Source organism: Cricetulus griseus, chromosome 3, assembly GCF_003668045.3.
Source record: "Cricetulus griseus strain 17A/GY chromosome 3, alternate assembly CriGri-PICRH-1.0, whole genome shotgun sequence".
NCBI classification, from domain to species: Eukaryota; Metazoa; Chordata; class Mammalia; order Rodentia; family Cricetidae; genus Cricetulus; species Cricetulus griseus.
This window is the reverse complement of record NC_048596.1, coordinates 198,376,406-198,401,153: the sequence shown is the minus strand read 5'-3', so window position 1 is coordinate 198,401,153 and position 24,748 is coordinate 198,376,406. Positions and strand designations below refer to the sequence as shown.

At 52.0% G+C, this 24,748-nt stretch overlaps 1 protein-coding gene across 1 annotated transcript in view; it reads right to left on the bottom strand.

Moving 5' to 3' along the window:
• The window catches only part of Jph3 (junctophilin 3), a 63,347-nt gene extending 39,055 nt beyond the window's left edge, over window positions 1–24,292 (bottom strand). Inside the window, exons 1-2 of the mRNA XM_027410697.2 lie at window positions 23,911–24,292; window positions 1,415–2,192 (exon numbers count right to left, since the gene is read on the bottom strand). Coding sequence (XP_027266498.1) covers window positions 1,415–2,192; window positions 23,911–24,292 — 1,160 coding nt within the window. The remainder of the gene's footprint in view (window positions 1–1,414; window positions 2,193–23,910) is intronic.
• Window positions 24,293–24,748: the final 456 nt, after the last annotated feature.

The window sequence follows — 24,748 nt, the reverse complement described above, 5'->3', positions numbered from 1 at the left end:
AGACTTTCAGCTTCTAATACCTTCTGTAGCTGAGGGGGAAGACAAACCACAACTGCTTCTTCTCCAAAGGTCCCCAAAACAAACCAAAGCACAAACCACTAAAGTTCACCTGGGGGAACCAACAAGTTATGGGGCTTCCTTACAGAGCCTGGGCAGGGATTACTGATAGGAATGTGGGTGCTCTCCCTAAAAGTCACTCTGGGAAGTCTTTACCCAGCACAGGTATTGGCTTCCCCATAGGCACATAGATGGAGCCTCTGCCCCTAATCATTCCCCACCTATACACTCTAGTCCCTCCCCCAAGACCTAGAGACCACATGCAAGGAGGGCAGAAGGGCATGTTGCTATTTGGGATGTAGGAATTGGCTACTCAGGTGAGAGTCCCTCCCCACCCCACTTCTAAGGGAAAGTCAACAACCAATAAGCCAAGCTGTGACCATCTTTTGCAAGCGAGCACAGGTGGTCTGGTAAAGATGGCAGCAGATTGGCTCAGAGGATAATCCTGTACAACACTTCCATAAAACTATCTAGTAGGTGCATCACAGCAAAGCCAGAGGCACACACAGGCAAGTTCTGGGCTTCCTACAGGGCAGCATCCTCAAGCCTGAGAATGTGGCTCCTGTGGCTCCCCTGTCTGCAGTCTCCTGACTCTCACAGACTGGCTGAGACCAGCTCAGGCTCCCACACTTGCCGATATGGTTTCCAGGAAGCCAGCCTGGGGCACCTTCTCTAGCCCTGAGGCTTGCACACTGCAATGACACCCAGATGAAAAACACACACACACACACACAATGCTCACCCACAGCTACCTCCATAACTGTTCTCTGGGGCCTGGTGGTCCCTCTGAACCCCAAGTTTAATGCCCTATAGCCTGAGTGGGGCAGCAGCTATTGACTCAAATACCAAGCCTCATGTGAGCCTCTCACTGCCACCCACAGCTGTTCTGTTCAGGAAGAGATGTCTCTTGGGGCCCATGTGGGGGCCTCAGTCACAGATCTGGGCCACTGAAGTAGCGTCCTGTGTCCCTGAGGCAGAGGGCACCAGCCAGCAGGTATCCTACACATCATACCAACAGAACAGCAGCCTTCTCTGTCCATCAGTGGTGTACAAGAACACACTTAGACACACATAAAAGGCAAAAGGCCTCTCTCCTCCTCTGCAGCCTCCTGACTCCCTCCTGCCCTGTTTAAGAGGGAGCTGCAGGTCCCCAAGGCCCCTCAGACCATTTCCTTGCCACACCTCTGCCCACAATCACCTTCTGAGGACCTCCATGAACACCATGACCCTGTGGGGGACAGATAGAGGAACACTGTGCAGGCCTCACACTGGGCACTGCACAGATGGGCAGAGCAGGTCACGCATGCCTTCTGGGTAACCAAAGACAGGTCCTGCAGGACACTCTGCCCAAGCCTACCTGGATGCAGCAATCTCGGCCTTCTGCTTTGCGATGGTGGCTGCCCGCTCAGCTGCCTCCACGGCCCGGTCCACTTTCTCCCGGATCTTACTGGCACGAAGTGGGATGAGGTTCTTGCGCTTGCCACTCACAAGCACATTCTGCTTGTATTTCCCCTCCTCCTTGGTGCCATCGGGGAAGGTCATGCACCCATAGCCATGCCGACGGTTGCTAACCCACTCGCCCTCGTACTTGAGCCCGTCGGAGCGCTGGCTCACACCGAAGCCCGAGCGTTTATCATTCTTCCACTCGCCCACATAGGTCTCAGTGGTGGTGGCGTCGATGTCATCTTCGATGACGGCCAGCTCAGCCTCGGCCTCACCCAGGCTGATGGTGGAGTGGATGTCACTGGCCGTGGAGCTCACAGTGCTCATGCCCGCCTCACTGCGGAAGGAGCTCTGTTTGCTTCGCTGGCTGGCCAGGCTGCTCTTTGACTCAGACTTGCGAAGCTTCAGGCCACTCAGCAGGGAGCGCCGGAACAGCCCCTTCTTCTTGCTCTTTAGGATCTCTGAGTCACTGTGGGCCACCAGCACGAAACCACCGCGGGACACAGCCGGGCTGCCGGCCACTGCCGGGGAGGCATCCGGGTGCAGCGCTGCACCATTGGTGTGCTCGCTGCGTAGAGAGTTGATGGACGTCCTCAGGGGCGAGCGGATGACTGCGGCCATGCCATAGGGGACACTCTGCCGCACACCGTAGCCCTGGCGCATGCCACCAACCCACTGGCCCTGGTACGTCCCTGGGAAGACAAAGGAGAGAGGAGTGAGCTCCTGAGGCAGGATGTGGGTGACAGGTGTGTGGAAAATCCACATCCACCCGCCCCTCAGGACCTTTCCATGAAAGTGAAGTCCAGGTGGGTTTACCTGGGCACAGAGGCAGAGGGGTCACAGCAAGGCTGTAAATTGACTGCACTGATGGTCATGTTCAAAGGCACTCCTATCCTGTTTCCCATGGCTGGATTCTAAGACTGTGGTGGGGTATGATACAGAGAGTTAGAGTCCAGAGTGACCCTGGGGAGCCTTAGAAGGAGGTAAGGAAGGGGAGGAAGCATGGCCTGTAGAATGCTGAAGGCTGTGAGACTGTTAAGGGCACACTTTGGGGAGAATGAGGTCCCCACTGCTGCTATTGGAGTTGTCCCAGAAGTTTAGTCAGCCCACTCAGTGGGACACCCCAGAAGAGCATCAGGTGCACGGGGAAGGGACATTAAAATTAGCAGACCACATATGGTAGAATCAGGAGCAAAGAAACATGTCCCCTGTACACTGCACTGGTCACAAGAGAACAACATAACCCTGTGTCAATCATGATCAGCCTCGTGGCAAAACAAAGACAGGAAAAATTAGCCAAGAAAAGTTAGATGTACTAATGTCACCATACCAGGGCACAACCTTGACACCACAAAAATAAAAGTAGCCAGGCACCAAAGGACAAAACCTCCTGGTTCCACATTAAGGGGGTGAAGCCCCAGGGGCTGGGACAGGAGTTCATGGCTAATGCTCCTCACGGGGCCTTGTTTCCATTTGGGGAGATGGAAAAGTTCTAGAGTAGATAGTGACGACGTGGTGGCAAGCCCAACACCACTGGATGGCATGCTGGCAAGCCCATGGTATGTGCCTTGCAGCCCGAGGCAGGAGGATCACTTGAGCCCAGAAATTCAGAGTCAACTTGGGCAACACAGCCAAGTTCTTTCTCCAAATAAGAAACGATGGTTAAAATTGTAACATAAAATTCTGAGAATGTGTGTGTCCACATATTCATGGATGTATGCAGGTGTGCACATCTGTGCAGAAATGAGTTGATGGTGGCTGTCTTCCTCGATTGCTGTTCTCCACTTTGTTAAGATTTAAATTTTTAACTAGAAATTTTAACTAAAATTTTCTAAAAGATTTAGTTTTTAGTTTCACATTATGTATGCTTCCCTGCATACACATCTGTGCGTCACATGCATGCAGTGCCTGCAGAGGCCAGAAGAGGGCATCAGATCTCCCAGAACTGGAGTTAGAGGAGGTTGTAAGCCACTTCATGTGAGTGACAGGAACTGAACTTGAGGCCTCTGGAAGAACACTGCATTCGCTTAACCACTGAGCTTTCTCTCTAGATGTTCCACCTTCTCTTTTGAGACAAGTTCTCTCTCTAAACCTGGAGCTCACCAATTCAGGTATACTGGTTGGCCAGTAAGCATTGGGGGTCCACCACCACAATGCTGCAATTGCAGGCATGTACCATACACCTGGCTTTTTACATGGTTGCTAGGATTGAACTCAGGTCCTTACACTTGTGTAGCAAGCAGTGTACTGACTGGACCATCTCCCGTGCCCCAAGATGGTATAAGGCACTAAAAATAAAAAGGGGACATTCAGACTCCTGCTCTCATTGTGCTCTGCTATTACTACATGACTCAAGGCAAGTTCTTGGACCCCTATCTGCAGAGCAGGCCAGTATACCAAACTGGACCCAGCCCACTGCAGCAGATGCCTTGAGGCAGACACGGGTATCATTCTGAGGCGTCAGTTGTCAAACCAAATGATTTCAACACAACTTTGGCTCTCTCATGTATTCTAAAGACACAGAAGCCCGGGATCTTTCTTTTTAGATGTGAAATAACTGGAAGTCCACAGCAGCTGCCTCCAATGGTCCCTTATACCACCCCATCTCCGCCCACCACCCAGGACCCTTTTCTCCGTTACAGACTTCAGAGATAAAAAGCATGCCATTGTCAGGTATGAGCCAGGCAGCACCACCCAGGGCCCATGCACCACCATCATTCCCAGCCATCTTCTCCCCTGACAGCCCCCAAATCAAGTGATCCTGACCTCACCAGGCTTAAGGAGACTGGGTTAATAGAGGCTGAGTTCACAACATGTTTCCTTAATACAACTGTTCCCACTCAACCCCTCCAGGCCAACCCAGCTCATGTCTCTCTAGCCACTAGCAACAGACACCAGTCATTTGGACCAACTGTCCACACACTGCACTGGCCCAGGACAGCACTAGGTTCCTGAATGGCCCAGAATGTACCTTTCTGGCTACCCAGGCACCAAGTCCACACTGCAGGCACCTATTGATTAGCAGAGGACAGATGTCCATAAAGTGCCCATCTGCTCAGGGCTTTGGATAAATCTGCCCACATCTGTGATGTCCTTGGTGAAACCTAACTGGTGGCTGACAGCACAACCCAGCGACAGAACACACGCTTAGCATGTGAGGGTCTGTGGTCCATCCCCAATATCACACAGAAAGAAAAAGAAAAAGTCAGGCATGATGGCTCATGCCTTGTGAGGCTAAGGGAGGATTGTCACATATATGAGGCCAGCTGGACTACAAAGTGAGACTATCACAAAAACAAACAAAATAGGAGAAAGGAAGACAAGAAAAAGTGGTCAGCAATATAGCAAGATTGACTTCTCCAGAGCAGACCCTGAGATGTAGCTATCCATGATGGTCACACAAACAGGGTAGGGTCATAAAGAAGGGACAGGATGCAAAAGGTTCTACTGAGAGTACCCTGGAATCCTCCCCACCTGGAAGCAGGGACAGACATCTGTATTCCTTCGTGGGTTATATCTGCAGAGCTGGGTTGGGGTGGAAGCTTGCAGGGAAGGCAGCTGAGCCAGGGACCAGTCCTTCAGTCCACGGCCACAAGGGTTGGAAGCCATTGAGGACCAGGGTAGGCACCCTCCTCAGATGTTTGGGAGCCTGAGGATAAGGCTATGTGAACATCCCTCCTACAGTCACCCTGCAAGGGCCTCCAACTTGATCTGTACCCATCCTCATCCATAAAGGACAGGCAGCCTGCTGCCCGACAACCCTTTGCCAACAGAGGCCAATGGGATGCTCTAGGAGGCTGGGAGGATAGGGTGTCAGCTGTCTTGGCCAGTGAGTGCACGGCACCTAGGGTTCAAGCTGTGCCTTGTGGGCTTCAGCCAAGAAGTGATTTTCCCAACCATTCTTGGGAAAAGGCTGAGTCCATGTCACCCAGAGTAAAGAAGATACCAGGGCACTGTCACAGCAGGGGACTGTGCCAGGCAGGCCTCTCAAGTGACCATTCTGAACATAGTGGTGCTGTCCCTGAGGATGGAAATCACCTGCTGAGCTTGTACTTGAAAGAGAAATATAACACTCCAAGGCTACAACCATGGAGTCTGGATTTCAGAGGAGATGGGGTGATTCCTACCATAAGAGAAGTACAGCCCAGTGCCTTAGGGATAAAGGCAGGATATGGGGTTAGAGAAACTGCCTAGCCTAGCATGCATAGTAACACCATGTTCTAGAACCTTCTTTCCTTTACAGTGGACCTCTTCCCACGATTAATAATGGCTGTGTAATAGTCAACTGCACGGATGTCTCCTATCGCAGAAATCACTACCAGGTCTGACCTGTGGGTCCTACCTTATTTTTTGTTTTACTTACTTCCTAGTTATTTATTTATGGTGCTAAGGACTGAATCCATGGCCTCACATACACCACACACAGACTACACACTGAGTTAAAGCCTCACCCACTCGTTACCTAGTTATAATGGCTGGTATTCATACATAATATCAAACTTCATACTTAGGACACATCCCTAGCACTAAATTTCTCAGTCACCGTGAAGGTTTTCTCAAGGTCTTTGGAAAGTTATCCTCAGAAAAGGCCACGAGAATGACCACATCCTTGTCATCACCAGCCACTGAGTGACACTCTAAGCCTTGTGCAGCTCTGGAGAGCTATGGCTACTGGAGTTAGCTGTGGACTGAAGTGTGTTCACCTGATCCCTAGGAGAAGTCCGAACCCTCCAACCCAGGAATGGAGCTGTGTGGATATACACCCTCTAAGGAGAAGGTTGGAAAAAGATGTGGGCAAGACAATGAGGCAGAAACCAAAGGTTTCATCTAGGAAGCCCCAAGATGAAGTCCCGAGAAAGCACAAAAAGAAAAGACCAAATACAGAGATAACAGTCTTCCAAAACATGAAGGGCCGGCGTGTCCTGACTGAGGGAGGACCCATATCACTACACAGTGAAGGGAAGGACAGGGCAGCAGGAAGTTTCTAGCAAGACACAAAAATGAAGCATACAAGACACATATGCCAGTGGCACATACCTTTAATCCCAGAACTTGGGAGGCAGGAACAGGTGGGTCTCTGAGTTCAAGGCCAGCCTGGTCTACATGGTGATCAGATGGTAATAATGGAGGGGGCACTCCAGGATGAGGGCACTGAGCAGAGGAATCATGGAAACAGACTTGAATTCATATGATTGTAGGCAGAGACTCCGACAGGTGTGAGAGAAAAGCAGCACTGAGGGGTTTTCTTATTGAGCGTCGGGCGGGTGGGGGGAAACTGACCAATGATTTACACAAAATAATGCAATTAAAAAAAAAGTCAATTGCTAACTCAAATTGTGCATGGAAAATGTACATCGGGGAACATTGCTTGGCTCAGCAGTAATCAAGCTTGCAGTGGCAAGGATCAAAAACACCAAGTATGGATTCAGCTTTTAAGTTGTGCTATAATGCTGGGGTGGCCAGGGGAGGGGAGGGGAGCAAGACTCTGAAGCTTTCTGTCTTCTGGGGTAGGATGCTGGAGGTTTGACACCAAACACAGACTTACAAAGGCAGAGGTCAGCCTCTGAAGGAATGTGGTGTCTAGTTGTGGATTGTGGCATAACTGAGTGGCATGGCTTGCCTGAACTTACAGCACTGTCCTGAGCCTACCGCTTACAGTCATCGTAAACTGTGGATGCATCTGTTCTCAGAAGGGATTAGGAACCGGAGGAGAAAAGAAGACTGACCAGAGGGAAAGGAGCCACCAGGGAAGAGTCAGACAACAAAGGAGGAAGCAGTAAGGTGACCAGAAGGTGGCCACTTTGAAGGACAAATGCATCATGTTTGCATAACACAAACATGGAGTGAGAAAAGGTCAAGGGCAAAACCAGAGCCCTGGGGAGCTGAGGACACAACCCCATACTCACTGCCCATGCTGCCTGAATGAGAGGTACCATGAACAGCACAGGGTCAATGCTGCTTGAGAACACCTGTGTGGTCCACTTCAGCCTGGGGAGGGACAAGCCTCATGCAGTTAGCCCTATGAATGACAGGCTACACCCTAGTGGCCTGAGCATGTGGGCTTCATAGTAACACTTCTCTTGTCTGACCACTGTCCACACTGGAGCAGTATGGAGATGTTCTTCATTGTCCTAGTAAAATAACTATCGTGACTTTCACAGCAGTTTCAGGTTTAGAGAAGGACAGTGTTTCCCCTGGTGGTCCCCGGGGTCTCACTGTGTGTCCTCAGAGGTTCCTGGGGTCTCTGCATATCTTCTCACAAGTCCACAGGGTCTCTGTGTGCCCCTCATGGAGGTTCCAGGGTCTCTGTGTGTTATCCCTCATGGAGGTTCCAGGGTCTCTGTGTGTTGTCCCCCATGGAGGTTCCAGGTTCTCTGTGTATCCCCATGGAGGTTCCGGGTTCTCTGTGTAGCTCCATGGAGGTTCCGGGTTCTCTGTGTATCTCCATGGAGGTTCCAGGGTCTTTGTGTGCTATCCCCCATGGAGGTTCAGGGTCTTTGTATGTTGCCCCCCATGGAGGTTCCAGGGTCTTTGTGTGTTGTCCCCCATGGAAGTTCCAGGGTCTCTGTGTGTCCCCATGGAAGTTCCAGGGTCTCTGTGTGTCCCCATGGAGGTTCCAGGGTCTCTGTGTGTTGTCCCCCATGGAAGTTCCAGGGTCTCTGTGTGTTGTCCCCCATGGAAGTTCCAGGGTCTCTGTGTGTTGTCCCCCATGGAAGTTCCAGGGTCTCTGTGTGTCCCCATGGAATTTCCAGGGTCTCTGTGTGTCCCCATGGAGGTTCAGGGTCTCTGTGTGTCCCCATGGAAGTTCCAGGGTCTCTGTGTGTCCCCATGGAGGTTCAGGGTCTCTGTGTGTCCCCATGGAAGTTCCAGGGTCTCTGTGTGTCCCCATGGAGGTTCAGGGTCTTTTTATGTTGCCCCCCATGGAGGTTCCAGGGTCTCTGTGTGTCCCCATGGAGGTTCCAGGGTCTCTGTGTGTCCCCATGGAAGTTCCAGTATCTTTGTGTGTTGTCCCCCATGGAGGTTCCAGGGTCTCTGTATTTCCCTGTGGAGGTTCCAGGGTCTCTGTATTTCCCTGTGGAGGTCCCCAGAGACTTCATGCGCCCTGTGTCCTTATCACCCTTCCCCAGCTTCCCTCTATCTGATGGAGAGCAGGTTTGCCGGCGGCGCAGAACCTCAGGAATGGAGGCATGACCCACAGTGACCTTGGCTCTGCTCACTGTGCACATGGCAGGCTGTGATCCTTAGCACCCAGGACCCAGGGACTCTCAGTGGGTAGCTGCATGACTCAAGGGCTAGGCTGCAGGGCATGGAGGGAGGACAGGAAGAGGCCTGTGCCAGGAGGAGGGAGCTAAGCACTTATCATGGGTTTCCTTACCCTGCACCATGTGCTTGGCAACCCCAGCCTGTCCATCACCTTACAACTTCTTCCAAACATGGTCCTGGTGTGGGTTCAGCTTCCAGAACATGAGATGTGACTGGAGAAGCTCCTCAAATAATTCAACCTCATCATCCTGGTACAGGCATTTCCACCCTAGTGCCATGATCTGGATCAGATGTCACCAGGGCCAGGTATTAAATGTTGAATCCCTAACAGAGAGCTATAGGGAGGAGGCAGGACCTTTAAGGCACTGGGGTGTGCCATTGAAGGCTGTAACGGAGTCCACCAGCCTCTTCCTTTTGTGTGTTCACTATGAGGCAAATGGTATTCCCACCATGTTATGTGCCTTCCCACAAGCCCAAAGGCATGGAGGCCAAACATGAGCTAGGATCTCCAAGCCTTCTCTCTATATATCTTGATTAATCTCAGATATTCATTACAGTCACAGGAAGAAACCATCGCACTTTGAGACCTACTCAAGAGAAAAGAAAGCACAATTCACACTTATCTTGTACATGAATGTTCACAGCAATGATGTCCACAACAGCTCAAAGACAGAAGCCACCCACATGTCCGCCACTGAAGGAAGGACAACGACAGTGCGGTCCAACTTGGCAACAGAATATTACTCAGCTATGAAAAGAAACAACACTCTGACACATGCTACCATGTGGATGAAGCTTGGACACATGAAAACCAGCTGCTCAAAGCCACCCCCAGCTCGGGCAAATCCACAGGATAGAGAGCAGGTGGCCTTTGGGGGACGGGCTGAGATTGAAAAGCGGAGAAATGATCCTTAGGTGCAAGGTTTCCTCCTGAGATGGTGAAACTGCTGGACAACGAACTGCCTGTGCTGATTGATGGCTTATGACTCCAGGAACATTGCAGAAACCATCAAGCTGCGTATTTTATTTGGGGTTTTGTTTTATTTCAGACAGGGTTTCTCTGTGTATGGCCTGGCTTCCCTGGGACTCACTTTGTAGGCCAGGCTGGCCTCGAACTCACAGAGATCTGCCTGCTTCTGCCTCCCGAGTGCTGGGTTTAAAGATGTGTCCCACCACTGCCCAGTGAACTGTGCATGGTGTTGATTTTATGCCAATAAAACTTGAGTTAATTTTTTAGATTAATTTATTTTATGCACATGGGTGTTTTTCCTGAATATATGTCTGTGCACCATATGTGTACCTGGTGCCTTTGGAAGCCAGAAAAGGGTGTCAGACTCTCTGGCACTGGAGTTACAAATGGTTATGAGCTGCCACATGGGTGGAACTGAACCTGGATCCTCTGCAAGAACAAGTGCTCTTCACCAATTGAACCATCTCTCCAGTGCCAAAGCTGTTTTGTTTTTGTTTTTGTTTTTGTTTTTGGTTGTTGTTGTGCTTTACTTCTAAGCCATGGGTCAGTGGAAAATCTCCTTCTGCACCCAGAGAATGCTGGGCCTTGTGTGGGCTTCACCAAATTTGAGAAGGCAGCAACAGCCTTCCTTTTCCCTGACCATGGAGTGGAGGGGTCCTGCTCCCTTCCGCTGCTGGTCATCAAAGTCCCCCATCCATTCTAGAAGTGAGAACAAACAGGGACCTCATATTATCGCTGTGCTCATAACTACTCAGTCCCTGTTCTGAAGCTCTGTGGAGACCACTCAGGGTAAGGACTTTCCAGAATGCTGTGTTGCAGCCCAGAGGCATGGCACAGCGGAATTCCCTAAACCTCCACAGAACATCCAAAACCCACCCAGAGGATCCCTGTGCCCTATGCAGAGATGAGGTTGATGCCAAGGCCAGCATTGGTCTCTGATTCCAGACCTGGCCTTTAGTCAGGCCGGGTGGGATGGGCAGGGGCTGATGTAGGGTCCCCAGAGAGAAAGAATCAAGTGAAATGGATAAAGATCACAGTCTGTTGTCACAGGCCTCAACTTGAAGCCAGACCTGTGACTGTCCTCCATGGAGATGGCACGTCCAGTCCCAGTGAACACAAACAACCCTGGACAGCACTGCACAGGTGGCCTGCTCTGGCTTTGAAATTGGGGATCAGCCTCACACCCACCCTGCCGGACATTGGAGTGACCAGCCAAGGAGGCTCAGAGTCAAGGACAGCAGAGACTGTACCCTACAGTCCCCGTGGTCACCAGCTTAGGAAAGGGACATCCATGTGGAGAAGCTGAGGGACAGGGCAGCCTTTGATGAGGGGAGTCAGAAGAAAGCTTGGCACGCAGGAAGCCCAGGCTAGCCTTCTTGGGTCCCCCAGAGGTCTTCTGGTGCAAAGGTTCTCTCTGGATACTGCCTGGGAGTCATGGAGGTTGAGTGTCCATTGGTCAACTGAGCTCATACTAAAGCCAGGAAGAGAGGAGACAAGTGGACTTTCTGGAAACTTCCCTCAGTTATGAAATCGGGGCACACAGACACTGAGGATACCAGAAAAGGACTAAGGAAGGGGGAGCAAGGAGATGGGGGTCAGAGTTCAGGTTTGAGGTGGCCCTAACGCCATCAGCAAAAGATATCAACTGGCTGCCTAAGTGCCTATGGTACCCCCACTCCCGCACCCCTGACCTCCATCAATGTCTTTTGATGTGAACTGCCTTCTAGAATGTCAACTGCACACAAAGTCATCCCAAGATCAAAATAATGAGCAAAAGCAGGTCACTATGCCACCCACAAACACCAACCATCCCTCTCCAGAAAAAAAGGTTAGATACTTCCCAGCCAATCACAGCCCTGTTACTCCCACAGTTCCCTCTCTCAAAGCTGGCCTCTCTTTCAGAAAGCACCAGTATGGAGTAAACCCTAATGGCTTAGGGCCTCCCCCAACACCTGCTCCCCAAAACCAAGACCTTCAGTGGTTCCTTACAACACATCCTCACTCCAGGGATCAGCCCAAATCTGCACCCATGGTGGTCTGTAAGGCAGGGCCCAGGGAGGTTCTGGGGTTTTCTATGGAGGGCTCTTAGTGGCTATGGGAGGGCTAGTCATCTGTCAGAGACAGACAGTGAAGGGAAAGGCCTGGGGCAGGTCACCCCAAGGGTGAGACATGGAACTAACTGCATTACAGACCTTAGCCTACTAGCTTCTGACTCACAGAAGCCAAGAACCCATGCCAGGCCTGTCCCTGAGGGACTACCTCAGTTTCCCAACCTCATTCTGCCTCAGGATAGGCATCTCCCCAGGGCACCAGCTGTACCTGGGATCCAGCAGATGGAAGTCCGCTCTAGAGGACTGGAGATGGCCCTGGGGGGAGTTGGCTGCATTCCCTGGTACTGGGGGGCCCAGTTTCCACTGAGTGCTAATAGCCATGATGAGCCCTTCCAGGGGCTGGAAGCTGAGGCAGACAGGCAATTTCCTGAAGCCATAGAACACCCAACTCATAGCCCTAGGATCCTAGGCTGTACCTACACCCCCTGACACTGGACCAGGGCTTCATCTTGCTTCTCCACAGCAGGCTTAGATATTCCTAGGCTCCCTGGCACAGATGCACAAGAAAACAGAAAGTGGAGTCAGAAACTCCAAGTTGGGTCCTGACAGGACTGGGTCACCCACCTGTCTCCTCTTCCCCTCCCTCTCTCCTAGTTCCTGTTCCCTGACTTCCTACTCACTCTCCAAGGCTCACACATCTCTTCTCTTTGCTCCTTCAGCTGGAAGGACAGGATACTGCTCCTGCAAGCTACCTCGTGGTTGGATTGGTGTTGTTGAAGCCTACTCCAGCCCAATCAACCCCTGCCTGCGGCTTCTTTGCTGCACTTTCTGAGTGACACATAAGCCCAGGGCTCTAGGCATGGTGCGGTCCCTTGGGACCTTCATGGAGATGGTCAGGTAGGAGCCCTGACTGATGTGGTCCAACAAGTGGGCCACAAAACCCTCCCTGACGTGACACAGGCTCCTTCTGCAGGCTAGGAGACCCACCAGACCTGCTCCTGCCACCCTGATTCTCCATCCAAAGTTACTTCCCCAGATGGCTTTCTCCAGGTCACAGACACCACCCTGTCTCCTCTGTCCTCTGCTCCACCAACACCATGCAAGGAACCAACATGAACTCCAGAGCGACTAAGAGCCAAACAGTGCTGGGCTCTGTCCACCCATTCCCCAGAGCAAGTTGGTTGTGTGTCACAGCCTCTGATGACACCAACCCTGAGCAGTGACCCCAAGTCTATCACTATAAGCACTTGCTGGGTACCCACTGTGTGCCTGGCATGGTGCTGGGAGCTCTGGGAGAAAGAAATCAACCCTGAGGAGATCTCTGGCAGTCTACCTCCCCCACCCCCCAACCAGTAGTCAGATACAATCTGCAGAAAACCTAGAAGCCGATAATAAAACAAGTAATATGGTTTAAAGACAGGCATAGAACTAGACAGACAGCACAGAGGGACAGACATCCAGGCAGTAGCACAAACTGCATGCGAAGAGATGCCAACATCCAGCGCTGCAGGGAGCATAGACAAGACCACAGCAAGACACCGTGGGGTCTGGATGGCTGCAGTCAGAAGGGCAGTAATAACAGTGTGGGGTGAGGATGGGGGGAACTGAAGCTCTCAACACACCGCAGGCAGGAATGGGAAAGAGCAGAAGCTGTGCAGTTGGTCAGCTGGTTCCTCAAAAGGTGAGATCCAGTCACCTCACAGGACTCTGAGAGCCCACTTCTGGCATCCCCGAGAGAACTGAAATACACATTCACAGAGACTCACAGAAGCTCCACTCACTGCTGCCAGGGGACAAATGCTAAGGCCCAACAGAGGAAGACCAAACAAACAATGGAGTGCTACTCAGACAGAAAAAGGAATGAAGTCCGATACTAAGGATTGAGAATGTCGTGCTCAGTGAAAGGGCCAGTTGCACAGGGGCACACAGGTATGATTCCACATGTCTGAAATATCCAAAGCAGGTGAATCTGGGTACCGGAAGTAGGTAAATGGTCAGAAGGCATGAAGGAGGGTGCAGAGATGATTGGAGATGCAAAGTGTTCTAGACAGGTGGTACAGACCTGTGATCCCAGAACTGAGGATGCTGAGGCAGGACTGCCTAAGTTTGAGGCCAGCCTGAGCTACCATGAGATCCTGCTCAGTTGTTGAGTGCTGGCCTTGGAAGAACAAGGGTCGGGGTTCAATCCCCAGAATCCACATAGAAAAGCCAGACATGGCAGTACCCACTTGTAATGCCCACTGTGGGTGGTAGAGACAGGCAGATCTTCAGAGTTCACTGGCCATCTAGCTTAGTCTAGCCTAGCCAGAAAGGCCCAGACTAGTGAGAGACTCTGTCTCATAAAACAAGTACGGCACCTAAGAGGGAACACCTGGGGTTGACTGTCACATACATGCACCCTCACACACACACACACACACACACACACACACTGAGGCAAAAAGCAAGAAGAAAAAGACTAGTGATGAGAACCCAACTGTAAATACACACACACACACACACACACACACACACACACACACACACACGCGCGCGCGCGCGCGCGCGAAAAACCAAAACACTACAATGTGCATTGGAAGAGAATGAATTTTTATGTGAATTATATTTCAATAAACTTAGCACCAAAATGTTATCTGAATGCTGTTTTCTCTCTTTTGGTGTGCAAACCCAACACACATGAGTATGCCCGTAGGCCTGTGATACCTACTGCCTTGGTTTCCATTCTGTTACTGTGGTGACACACTGACCAAGAGCAGCTTGGAGAAGGAAAGGGTTCATTTGACTTACACTTCCATGTCACATTTATCACTAAGGGAAGTCAGGGTAGAATCCATAGAGGAACACTGTCTACTGGCTTGTTCTACATGGCTTGCTCAGCCTGCCTTCTTATGGCACCCAGGACCACCTGCTCAGGGGTGGCACTGCCCATAGTGGGCTAGGCCCTCCCACATCAGTCATTAATCAAGAAGCTGCCCCCACAGACTTGCTCACAAGACAACCTCATGGAGGCAAGTCCCCAATTGAGGTTCCTTCTTGTCATGCGACTCTAGTTGGAGTTAACAAAACACTAACCATCATGCTTGCCCCAGAAGAAGCTCCACTCAGAGCTCCTGTGAGGGCTCCCCCAACCTTTCTCTGTATTTGAAAGAAACCCTTCCTGGGGAAGCTGGACATGGCTCCTCCTGAAATGAACACGTCCCCTTCCCAGGCGCAACAAGCAGGAGACAGGTGCTTTTTGAGGGGCAACAGTCCTTGAGACTTCAGCACAGCAGTAGTAGAGGGGGCTCCACAGCCTGACCCTGCACATAGTACAAGCAGTCTGTCCAACCCCCACCCCCCAAACCTAACCCAGCCCTCCTCACTTCCATAGATTCTTGGAGCATCGGCTGCTTATTTGCAAAGTGGAGTGTGTTTGTGTGTGTGGGGTGCCCTGCTTTCCCTGCCTGGAGACTAAGCAGCCAAGGTCTGGAATGTTGCTGATGCAACCCAAAGGAACATTCAAGTCCATGCTGCTGAGCTAGGGGCCAGGTGCAGGCCAAGAAAGATGCTGGGCACCCTATGTTATGGGGAGGGAGTGGGGTGCCCAGTGGAGCTGGCAGATCCAAGGGGTGGTAAAATCTGCCTCTGCCACATGGCCTCAGTCCCTATTTCAGATTTACTCTCCTGGAGGTGCCTTCTAGCTCTGGCCATCTACTTGTTCTTGTCCTCACTGTGCAAGATGAGACCCAGCAGAGCAGGTCCAGGCATTTGTGGCGAGCACAGTGTTCCTCTCTGGGGTTCTGTGAACACCTAGAAGGGCACACAGCACCTCAAGTCTTCAGAAGTCTGCATGTTTTCTGCCAGAGTGAGTGGTTTTGTCAAGGGTCTTAGCATTTACAGGGCAAAGCGCCACCAGAGACTAGACTGCTGCTGCTAAGCTGAGACCATAGCCACAGCTCTTCTCCACTCTGGTCCCTTATCTATAAAGGAAGGGGGTGGCTGACACATGATCCTCCATCAGGAAACCTGGGGATGGTGGAGGTAGTGTGTAAACCAGTCAAATTCTGCTGTCCACCAACCATATCTGAGTAAGCCACACCTCCATGACCATCACTTTTCTAATCCCTTTGAAAGGAGCAGTATGTTGGCTATACATTTTGGCTTACAATTTGGGGGCTCCAGGCTGTGGCTGTCATCTCTGCCCCACTTTGGGTGAGGCAGTGCTTATGGTCACAGGTCTGTGAGAGGGAGAGCATGGCTGTGGAAGCAGGAGAGGGAGGCTGCTTGCTCACAGTTCAGAGAGAGGGGGGGGCTCAGCTCCATTCAGGGCATCTTCCCTTTTCCAATAACCCTCTCTGGAAATAAAGCCATGGCACCACCAGGGGTGGATGCACTCTCGGTTCTGATGCAAGCTGCCATGTTCTGGACCAACAGGGCTTCCCTGGGGGCAGACATCAGACATCAGCCTCACCTGGGGAACTCATGGAGCATCCCAGGGCTCAGCTGCCCCTTCACCCGCACTTCTCGGTGAGCCCAGACAATGGTGTTCCACAAAACACTCCAGAAAGACTTCATACTCATCTGAGATATGGGTACACCAGGACCACACATAGTAATTCTAGTATGCAGCAGGGCTGGGAGGCACCTGGCCAAGCTGTGGTTCTCAGAGCACCCCCTAGGTTGTCACCAGCCTCACCAGAGCCCTGTAAAATGTGATATCTTGAGTGATATCCCAGCCCAGAAATTCAAGAAGGCTGACAATCTGTGTTCAGGCACTCCTTACTTGAGGTTCTGTCACATGTGCTGGCCTAGACTCAGAGAGGCAGACCATGCTTCACTAGTTGTCAGGAAGTACCAGGCTTGCACTTTTGAGTCCCTCCTAGATTCAGGTGACTACCTGTGACATTGCTGGGAAGTGGGGGGACAGTACCTGCTGAGCAGGAGGAGGTCAATGCCCCACCACAGAGTCTAGGAAACTGAGGTAGAGGAAGGAGCAGAGGATTCTCATGAAGACAGGAACCTGGGGTTGGAGCCTCCCTGCCCTGGAAGATCTCTTCTGCCCCTTCAGGATGCATGTGAAACTCCCTAAATCTGGCAGGACAGACCCCAAGTTATATCACATATTTTTGCACCTGTATCCAGACAGCTTGCTTTTCCAGGAGATTATGTCACCGAATTTCTTGTTTCTGTCTTTCTTTTATCTAGTCTCCTCTGCTCCTGCAAACCAAACCCTGTACACAGCCAGACCCAGATAACAAGTACAGCTAATTACAAGGCAGGTCCTATTGCTGCACTGTGCCCTGAACACAGAAGGACCTCTATGAGAACCTCTTAATGACCTGGATGCTTCCAGCTAAGTAGGGTAGCAGCAGAGAGGGGTTCTCACGTAGACCAGAGATGACCTCCTCTTTCCAGAACCCTACAATGAATGTGCCTGCTCAGTGGAGGTCCAGAACCATCTCCAGACATGAGTGCATCTCACTGTTAGACTACTATCACCATTATTTGTTCATCCAGTACCACTGACTTGTCTCAAATACTGGTTGTCCAAGTAAAGTACAAAATACTGAAACAGGGATATGGTACACGGAGGCAAGTGTGAGACTGACCACAGACACACATTTTTGGAGATGCTTCCATCTGGAACCTCCAGCTGTCAAGAGGAAATGGTCATCAATGATGAAATAAACATTACTTTTATTTTCAAGTTCACTGAATGACCACTATATGCTGTCAATATCTAGTCCCTGGCCACATGGCAGTGACCACCAGCAATACCCCTTCCTGCAAGAAGGGTACATTCCAGGCTATCATATCCTACAGGCCTTTCTGCAGTAACAATAATAGTCCCTCTCTATGCTGTTCACCACAGCAGCCACTGCTCCACAAACCATAGAGCATTTGAGATGTGGCTGGTGCACCAAGGAGCTGACTCCTTACATTGTATTGCATTTAATTAGATTTAAATGCAAATGGTTGCACGTGGCTAGAGGCCAAGGCCAGTGGGGTGGGCAGGACTGGTCTAGGTGATTAATCCATTAAGGCCGATCTAAAGAGAAAGCACAAGATGCTCTCTCATCAGCCACCACAGACAGACCATCCTTCCATCTACCTTCATCTGTGCACCAGCCACATTCCATGAAGCCAACACAGGCCTAAGATGGTAGTAAGCCTTGGACTGCACTTAGGGCAGCCAGTCTTCCTGAAGCTTCACCTAAACCCACCTCAACGGCACTAGAAGGTGAGCAGGGTGTATGTAGCACAGGGTGAGACAGACCAGCAGCTGAACTGGTCATGTTTCTTGGAGCAGGAGCAGTGGACAGAGTGATAGACACACTGACTAGGCACACAGCATACAGGAGGGTTTGGGGCCAAGGTTTTACTTTTGAGCCCCCACTGGGTTTGGCCCCAGAAAGTGACCTGTTTGGCACCTGAGTTCAGAGCAATCAGCAAGCCATGGCGCTCTCCAAGGTGCTGAAGGTCCGCAGGCTGGCCTCCTTAGGAGTCAGTCAGTCAGGAGCCACCACCCAGCTCAATTGAAACCCAGGACAGAGATGGCTCATTTGGTGCCTGCTGACAAGCCTGATGATTTGTGTTCATCCTGTGGACCCACATGGTGAAAGTTGTCCTCTGATCTCTACACATGCAGCCTGGCACACAGGGGCCCAAACAAACAAACACAAAAATAAATGTGTTTTAAAAGAAATGGACCCCAGGGCTGGGGATGTAGCTCAGTTGGTAGGGTGCTTGCATAACAAACAAGAAGTCCTGGATTTGATCCCCAACAACACATAAAATGGGTGTGGTGACCCGACGGGTGTTGGTGGCGCACGCCTTTAATCCCAGCACTCGGAAGGCGGAGGCAGGCGGATCTCTGTGAGTTCGAGGCCAGCCTGGTCTCCAGAGAGAGTGCCAGGATAGGCTCCAAAGCTACACAGACAAACCCTGTCTTGAAAAACCAAAAAAAAAAAAAAAAAAAAAAAAAAAAAAAGGTGTGGTGACACACACTTGTACTCCTAGCACTCAAAGGGTCATCCTCAAGCACACAGATAGTTCAAGGCTACATAAGACCCTGTATCAACAACAATAAAACACAAGAGCCAATGAGATAGCTCAGTGGGCAAAGGTGCTTTCTGTGTGAGCCTGATGACCTGAGTTCAATCCCCAGAGCCCACATAAAGATGGAAGGAGGTTGTCCTCTGACCTCTACACACATACTGTGGCATGTGCAAACCCATACTTGCCCAAACTTCATAACACACTATAATGATAAATCAAAAATTTACCAAGCATTTAAAAAATGATCTCCACTTAGGAGAAGAAACAGGATTTCTGCAAGGTTCAGGCCAGCCTCAGCTATAGGGTGAATATTAGACCACTGTGGGCTACACATTAGGTCCCTGTCCCAAAAGAAATAAAACAATATAACAACTATGCCCAAAAGACCAGAATCCTATGCGGTGAGTGGCATGCACTCCATGGCCAGCATGGAGGGGCTACCACGGAAAATACCGGCAAGCACAGTCCACTAGTTACACTGAGAATTGTGGAGTCCTAGGGTGCTGAGGAAGACATGCCTCCACCCAGGACACTGGCACTATATCTTCCAGAGTCATCCTTTCTCTAGCCCAGGTCTTCATCGAGGACAGGGCCGAATCCCCTTACCTCAGGTCACCCAGGACTCCTAGAATTCACCCAGGACTCACCTAGAACACTAGGTGCTCTCAGATACCACTCTCAAGGGAAATGAAGACCCGCAAGACTCGCATCAGGTCCTGAATGCCAGCAGTTGAGTATGAGGTGGGGGAGGGAACACTTCTCACCAACCCTTCTTTCTCAGCTATAATTGGAACAAAGAACTAGTCATTTGCTCTCTTTCTCCTTTCACCTGATGGAGCCTGTCAACAGCCCCCTCCCTCAGCAGTAAAAAGAGACAGAGGAAATGTCTTCATCTTCCAAGACAGAGTGTGTGCCTCCCTTCAGAACCGAGCTTCTCTGGGTGGAATATCTGTGTGGATGGCTGGTGGGTTGGCTGTGCCTCCTTAGACCAGGCACCTGGATTTTTTTTCAACCAAAGATTTCCTCACAGTTGAGCATGGACGGTTTAAGTAGCTAGGCATGATAGCGCATACCTGATATCACCAGCACTCAGAAGACTGGGGTTGGAGGATCACCAGTTCAAAGCCAGCCTAAACAACTTAGCAAGCCCTTATCCAAAATAAAATTTAAAAGAAAAAAGTGAAGAGCGATGGGGATATAGCTCAGTGGCAGAGTGTCTACCTAGCATAGCAAGGCTCTTGGTTCAAACCCTGGTGCTGACAAAAAGAAAAACTCAGTTTGTATTGTCTGGTAACAGTTTCTCTTCACAAGGGGCAGCAATGCCATATTAAAAATGGAAATGTCTGCTCCACCTTTTCATCAGAACTCTGAATTTACAGGGTAGCAGGGACTCCCAGCTCTTGGCTATGGCAGAACAAACAAAGCCAAGAGATACATGTGGCTGCTTCGGGGGACAGGGTGGAAGATCCGAGGGTGGCAGGTGTATTGTGCGAGTGTGTGCGCAGGCGCCTGGGTGGATCTGAGTTCTTACTGTGGGTGTGTGTGATGTGTGTGGGCTGTGGAATCTGGGCCGGTGAACGGGACCTGCTTGTATGGGGAGTGGGGAGGCCGGGGCGTATGATGACTCATCTCTCTGAGTGTGGGAGGGTTTATCTGGTGGGGGGGTTGACTTTTTGGTCCAAGGCATCCAGAGGAAGCTTTGTTTATCTTCAGAAAGCAAGGAGGTCCCAGGGTCTCAATGGGATGACAATGATGGCTCCTAGAGCATGCATCTGCCTGTACCGAGGGGTGCTGTCCCTGGCGTGGGAAAAGTGTAGGTAGAAGAGATAACAGGCAGTTCACAAAGGGAGTTTATAAGAAGACAAAGCAAAGGAAAGCTAACTTAGAATCCCAGCCTTCCCAAGTCTCCCGGCTCAAAGTCTCTGCTGTCCAGTGTGTGACATGGGAAGTGTAAGAGACACAGTAAATATCTTCTGTCACCTCTGACTGTCACCTGTATGGTCACCTCAGTCCTGCCTGTCTGTTGTTTTTCCTAGGAGCTGTTAACAGTTATGTTCTTTGCACATGAACTGTAAGGATGAAAAGAATGCCCACTTTGTTCCTGGCAGAGCCTGGGACTCCACTGTCAACTCATCCTCGCCCACTCCATGGTGTTATCCTTTTGCAAAGACAAAGGGACAGAAGCTCAGAGAGATGAAGCCACTTGCCCAAAATCATAAAGTAGATCCCTGGCAAGGCCAGCACTCAAGGCCAGGTGGTCAATGCCCCCAAACCTTGTACTCTTGAGGCACCCACCCCATCCCTGGGGCCTCACACAGACTTCAAGAGTTGCTCACTGGGCTCACATCAGGAGCAGTGCCTGACTGTGCCTGGGGGAGGGCAAGCTGGAGGAGGACTTGGCAAAAGAGTCCCTAGTCGAAACGGATTCCATACCAGTTGCAGCTGAATACAGAATACATTTTCTGTTCATGACAACCATTGCTTCTCCAAGTCAGTCTTGGACGCTGAGCAAAAGTTGTGGAGTTCTGCTACCGTCTGTCCCAAATTCCCTTCTCTGTATAAAGCCAAAGGTGTGCTGAAGGTGGGACTACTCACTCAAGAGAGCCAGTCATCTTCAATCTAGGACCAGGAGCCCACCAGGTATATGCTCTTGCAGTTGACCACACCCCACCCAGGGTTCACAGAATAATTTCCCCAGGGTCTGGTTTCTCAGAAGTTACCCTTCCTAACAAAAAGCTGATCATGGTCAGAAAAACGGATCTAGACACCTGTACCTGAATGTCCAGAGCAAGCAGGGCCAGCTTAATTTCAGTCATGCCAGGTCAACATCCAATAATCAGAGAACTGGCCCTGAAGTCCAGACCCACATGCCTACCTCTCTGCCATGTACTCTAGGGAAAGTGGTAAGAACTGGAATCCCCTTAAGGGGTTCAGGGCAAAAGGAGCACCCCTGGGCAAAGTCAGGAAGTGAAGAGCAAGGTGTCGTGGCCCTAGACACATGGGAGTTCGGCCACAAAACTCTGAATCTCTGCTCACACACAACCCTGGCCTGATTGACTTCACCTTCAAAGCAGACTTTGAAGTACTGATGGAGGCTGATGGCCTTGAAAGCACCAAGTAGAGGGTCAAGATCCTCAGCAAGTCATCTAGGGGGTGATATCCGCACACTGGGCCCTGAGTCCCTGGCAGACCCAGTGCCTGCTCCCACCTCCCCATGGAGAATTACTACCATCTTCCTAAGTGAACACTCTGGAAGGATCATGTCTGCTTTGCCTGTTTCTGAGTTCCCAGAGCTTACAGCATCTGGCCATAGTAAATGTTCAATAAACATTTGTTGACAGAGAGGTAAGAACTCTTTAGGCCAATGAAGATAGATGCTTGGAGTGAGGGCAGGCCTGGGTGAAGGGCCCCACTCTCAAGTGCTGTGGGATTCTCCCCTTCTGATAGGTCCAGTCACCTCAGGGTGCCACCATAGCTGTTCCAGAGCAGGCACCTCTAGAAAGCAGTTTTGCTCAACAGTCTATCCAGAATCCTGAGTGATGACTGCCCTGCTGGGAACACCAGGCTGCTTGACCACCCACCTTGGCCCCCCACACCTGCTTCGAGGACCTAACCAAGACTGAGTGTGTGAGTACACGTGTAGACACACACACACACACACACACACACACACACACACACACACACACCACGTGCATGAGCCTGGAACCTCGGGAGGGCCTCAATGCCCAAGGGTCAGGGAAACTCTCCAGCCTTACCCACGAAAACAACAGCATAGAAAAGGCCGCCTGGGACCAGGGCTGGGCAAGGCACAGACAGGCAGGAGCATTATATAATTAACTGCCCAGACTCCGCCTCCTCTTCGGGTAATAACGAACCCTGTCTTTCAGTTGCATAAGCCAAAATAATAATTACTTTCCAGCCCTGATCACTCCTAGATGTGGCCAGGAGCAGGTGCTGGCTTCAAGCAGGAGCTGGCTTTAAGGCAGGAGCTGACTTCAGGCACAGAGAACACACACAGGCTCCATCAAGCTCTCTATCCCCGGCAGAAGCCCAAGTCATTGCTGCATCTCACTCCCTTCCCAGGCATCCATGCCCGAAAAATCAGAAGCCGCCCAGGCCCAGAGGGAGGCAAGAGAACAGCCTCTTGGGATGAGCGCCTGGAGGGGGAGGGGGCCGCCAGGCAGAGTCGGCCTTGGGGTCTGACTCCCATGATCTAGAACTATTCCCGAGGTCTCAGCAGCTCTGAGGAGTGGGCACAGGAGTGTCCAGGTAAGGTGGCGGCAGCTGCTAAGCCAGCCAGGACTTCTGAACAGAAACCATCACACTGGCAGTTCCCTGGCTTCCGGAACAGGCTCTGCCCGGACTGTGGTGGCATCTTACACCGGAGGCGCAGAGCGATTCCCTAAACTAAAGGTGAAAATGATTCAGCCACTGAGCGGCCAGATTCCTGGGCTCCCGCTAAACAGATGGGCCTCCTCCCTCCCTTCCTCTCTCCAGCAGCCTGCTTCCACAGCCTGTGTCCAACCACCTAGAAGTTTATTGCCTTGCTGTTTGGTTTGGTTGGCGTCCCCCGCCTCTGGCGCTCCCAGCGCTCCCTCTCCATTGGCTTGGGTTGCTTTAGGACTGAGGGAGGCCCTGGGCACCGCAGGAAAACAAGAAGCTAACCAGGGCCTGACTGTGGGGACACCAGGCGGGCAACACCAAGGGAGGGGAAGGGTCTATAATCAGGCCCCTCCTGCCTTGGTGGGTCCCAGAGGTGGCAGAGGACCCGGCCTGGCCTTCAGGCAGGTGCAGATCTCTGGCCTGCTCCTCAGGATACACTGAGACTTTGGCTCAGCTGCTGCAGCAGAGGCCTGGCCCTGCTGCTGAAGAGCCCCCAACCCTTGAGTTGGCACGGGCCGTGGTCCCCATCAAGCATGGGGCAACCTGTGGCCAGGGGCCCGCTGAGGCCTCCTGGGAACCTAGGAGATGCCCCAGGAGCCCATAGCCCAATTGGAAGGCGAGGCTCAACTTCCCCGGAGATAAACAGAAGGAGAAAGAGGGATCGGTCCCCAGTCCTCCCCCGCCCCCGCTGCCCGCACCTACCTCCATCCGAGTAGGTCTCCGTGCCGTAGCCATCCTGCAGTCCGTTGCTCCAGGTCCCCTCGTATTTGGCCCCGTTGCCCGTGCACTCCCGCACACCGTAGCGCCCCTTAAATCCGTGCGTCCACTCGCCCTTGTACACCCACTTCCCCTTGCTCTCCAGGCCGATGCCGTGGCGCTTGCCCTGCGCCCAGGTGCCTTGGTACGTGTTGCCGCTGGGCCAGGTGTAGACACCCAGCACCTCAAAGCCGTGGCTCCACGAGCCGGTGTATTCTCCCTGGCCCTTCGGGCCGGTGCAGACGCCATGGCCGTGCGCCTTGCCGTCCTCCCAGCCTCCGCAGTAGGACCCTCCATCGTCAAAATTAAACCTACCCCCACTGGACATGCATGTAACGCGGTTTGCGAATCCCGCAAGCGGTGAAAGAAAAAAAAAAAAAACCAAAAACAAGGCGATCAACAAACCGGAGTCTTGGTTGGCTGGCTGGCTTTTTGTTGCGATGCTCTTTTCGGGGGGGGGGGGACGGATCACGCCCGCGACCCCGCGCGCGACCGGCGGCGGCGTCTAGGTCGCCCCGCGGCGATTGTTCATTTTCGAGCTGCGCCGGAGCCTGACCAGCGTCTCGCGCTCCCGCTGGAGACAGGACCGGGAGGAGGCGGGGGAGGGCGGCGCAGGGCGGGGGAGCGGCTGGTGCCCGGCGCTCCACCTCGCCGCCAGGGCCCCTCGCCGCGCGCCCGGGAGCGGGAGGGCGCGGGCGCGGCTCAGGCCCGGGCGGCGGGGCCCGCGGGCGGCGGCGCGCGCGGCTGCACCGATCCCGGCCGGGCCGGGCAGCGGCACTGCGGC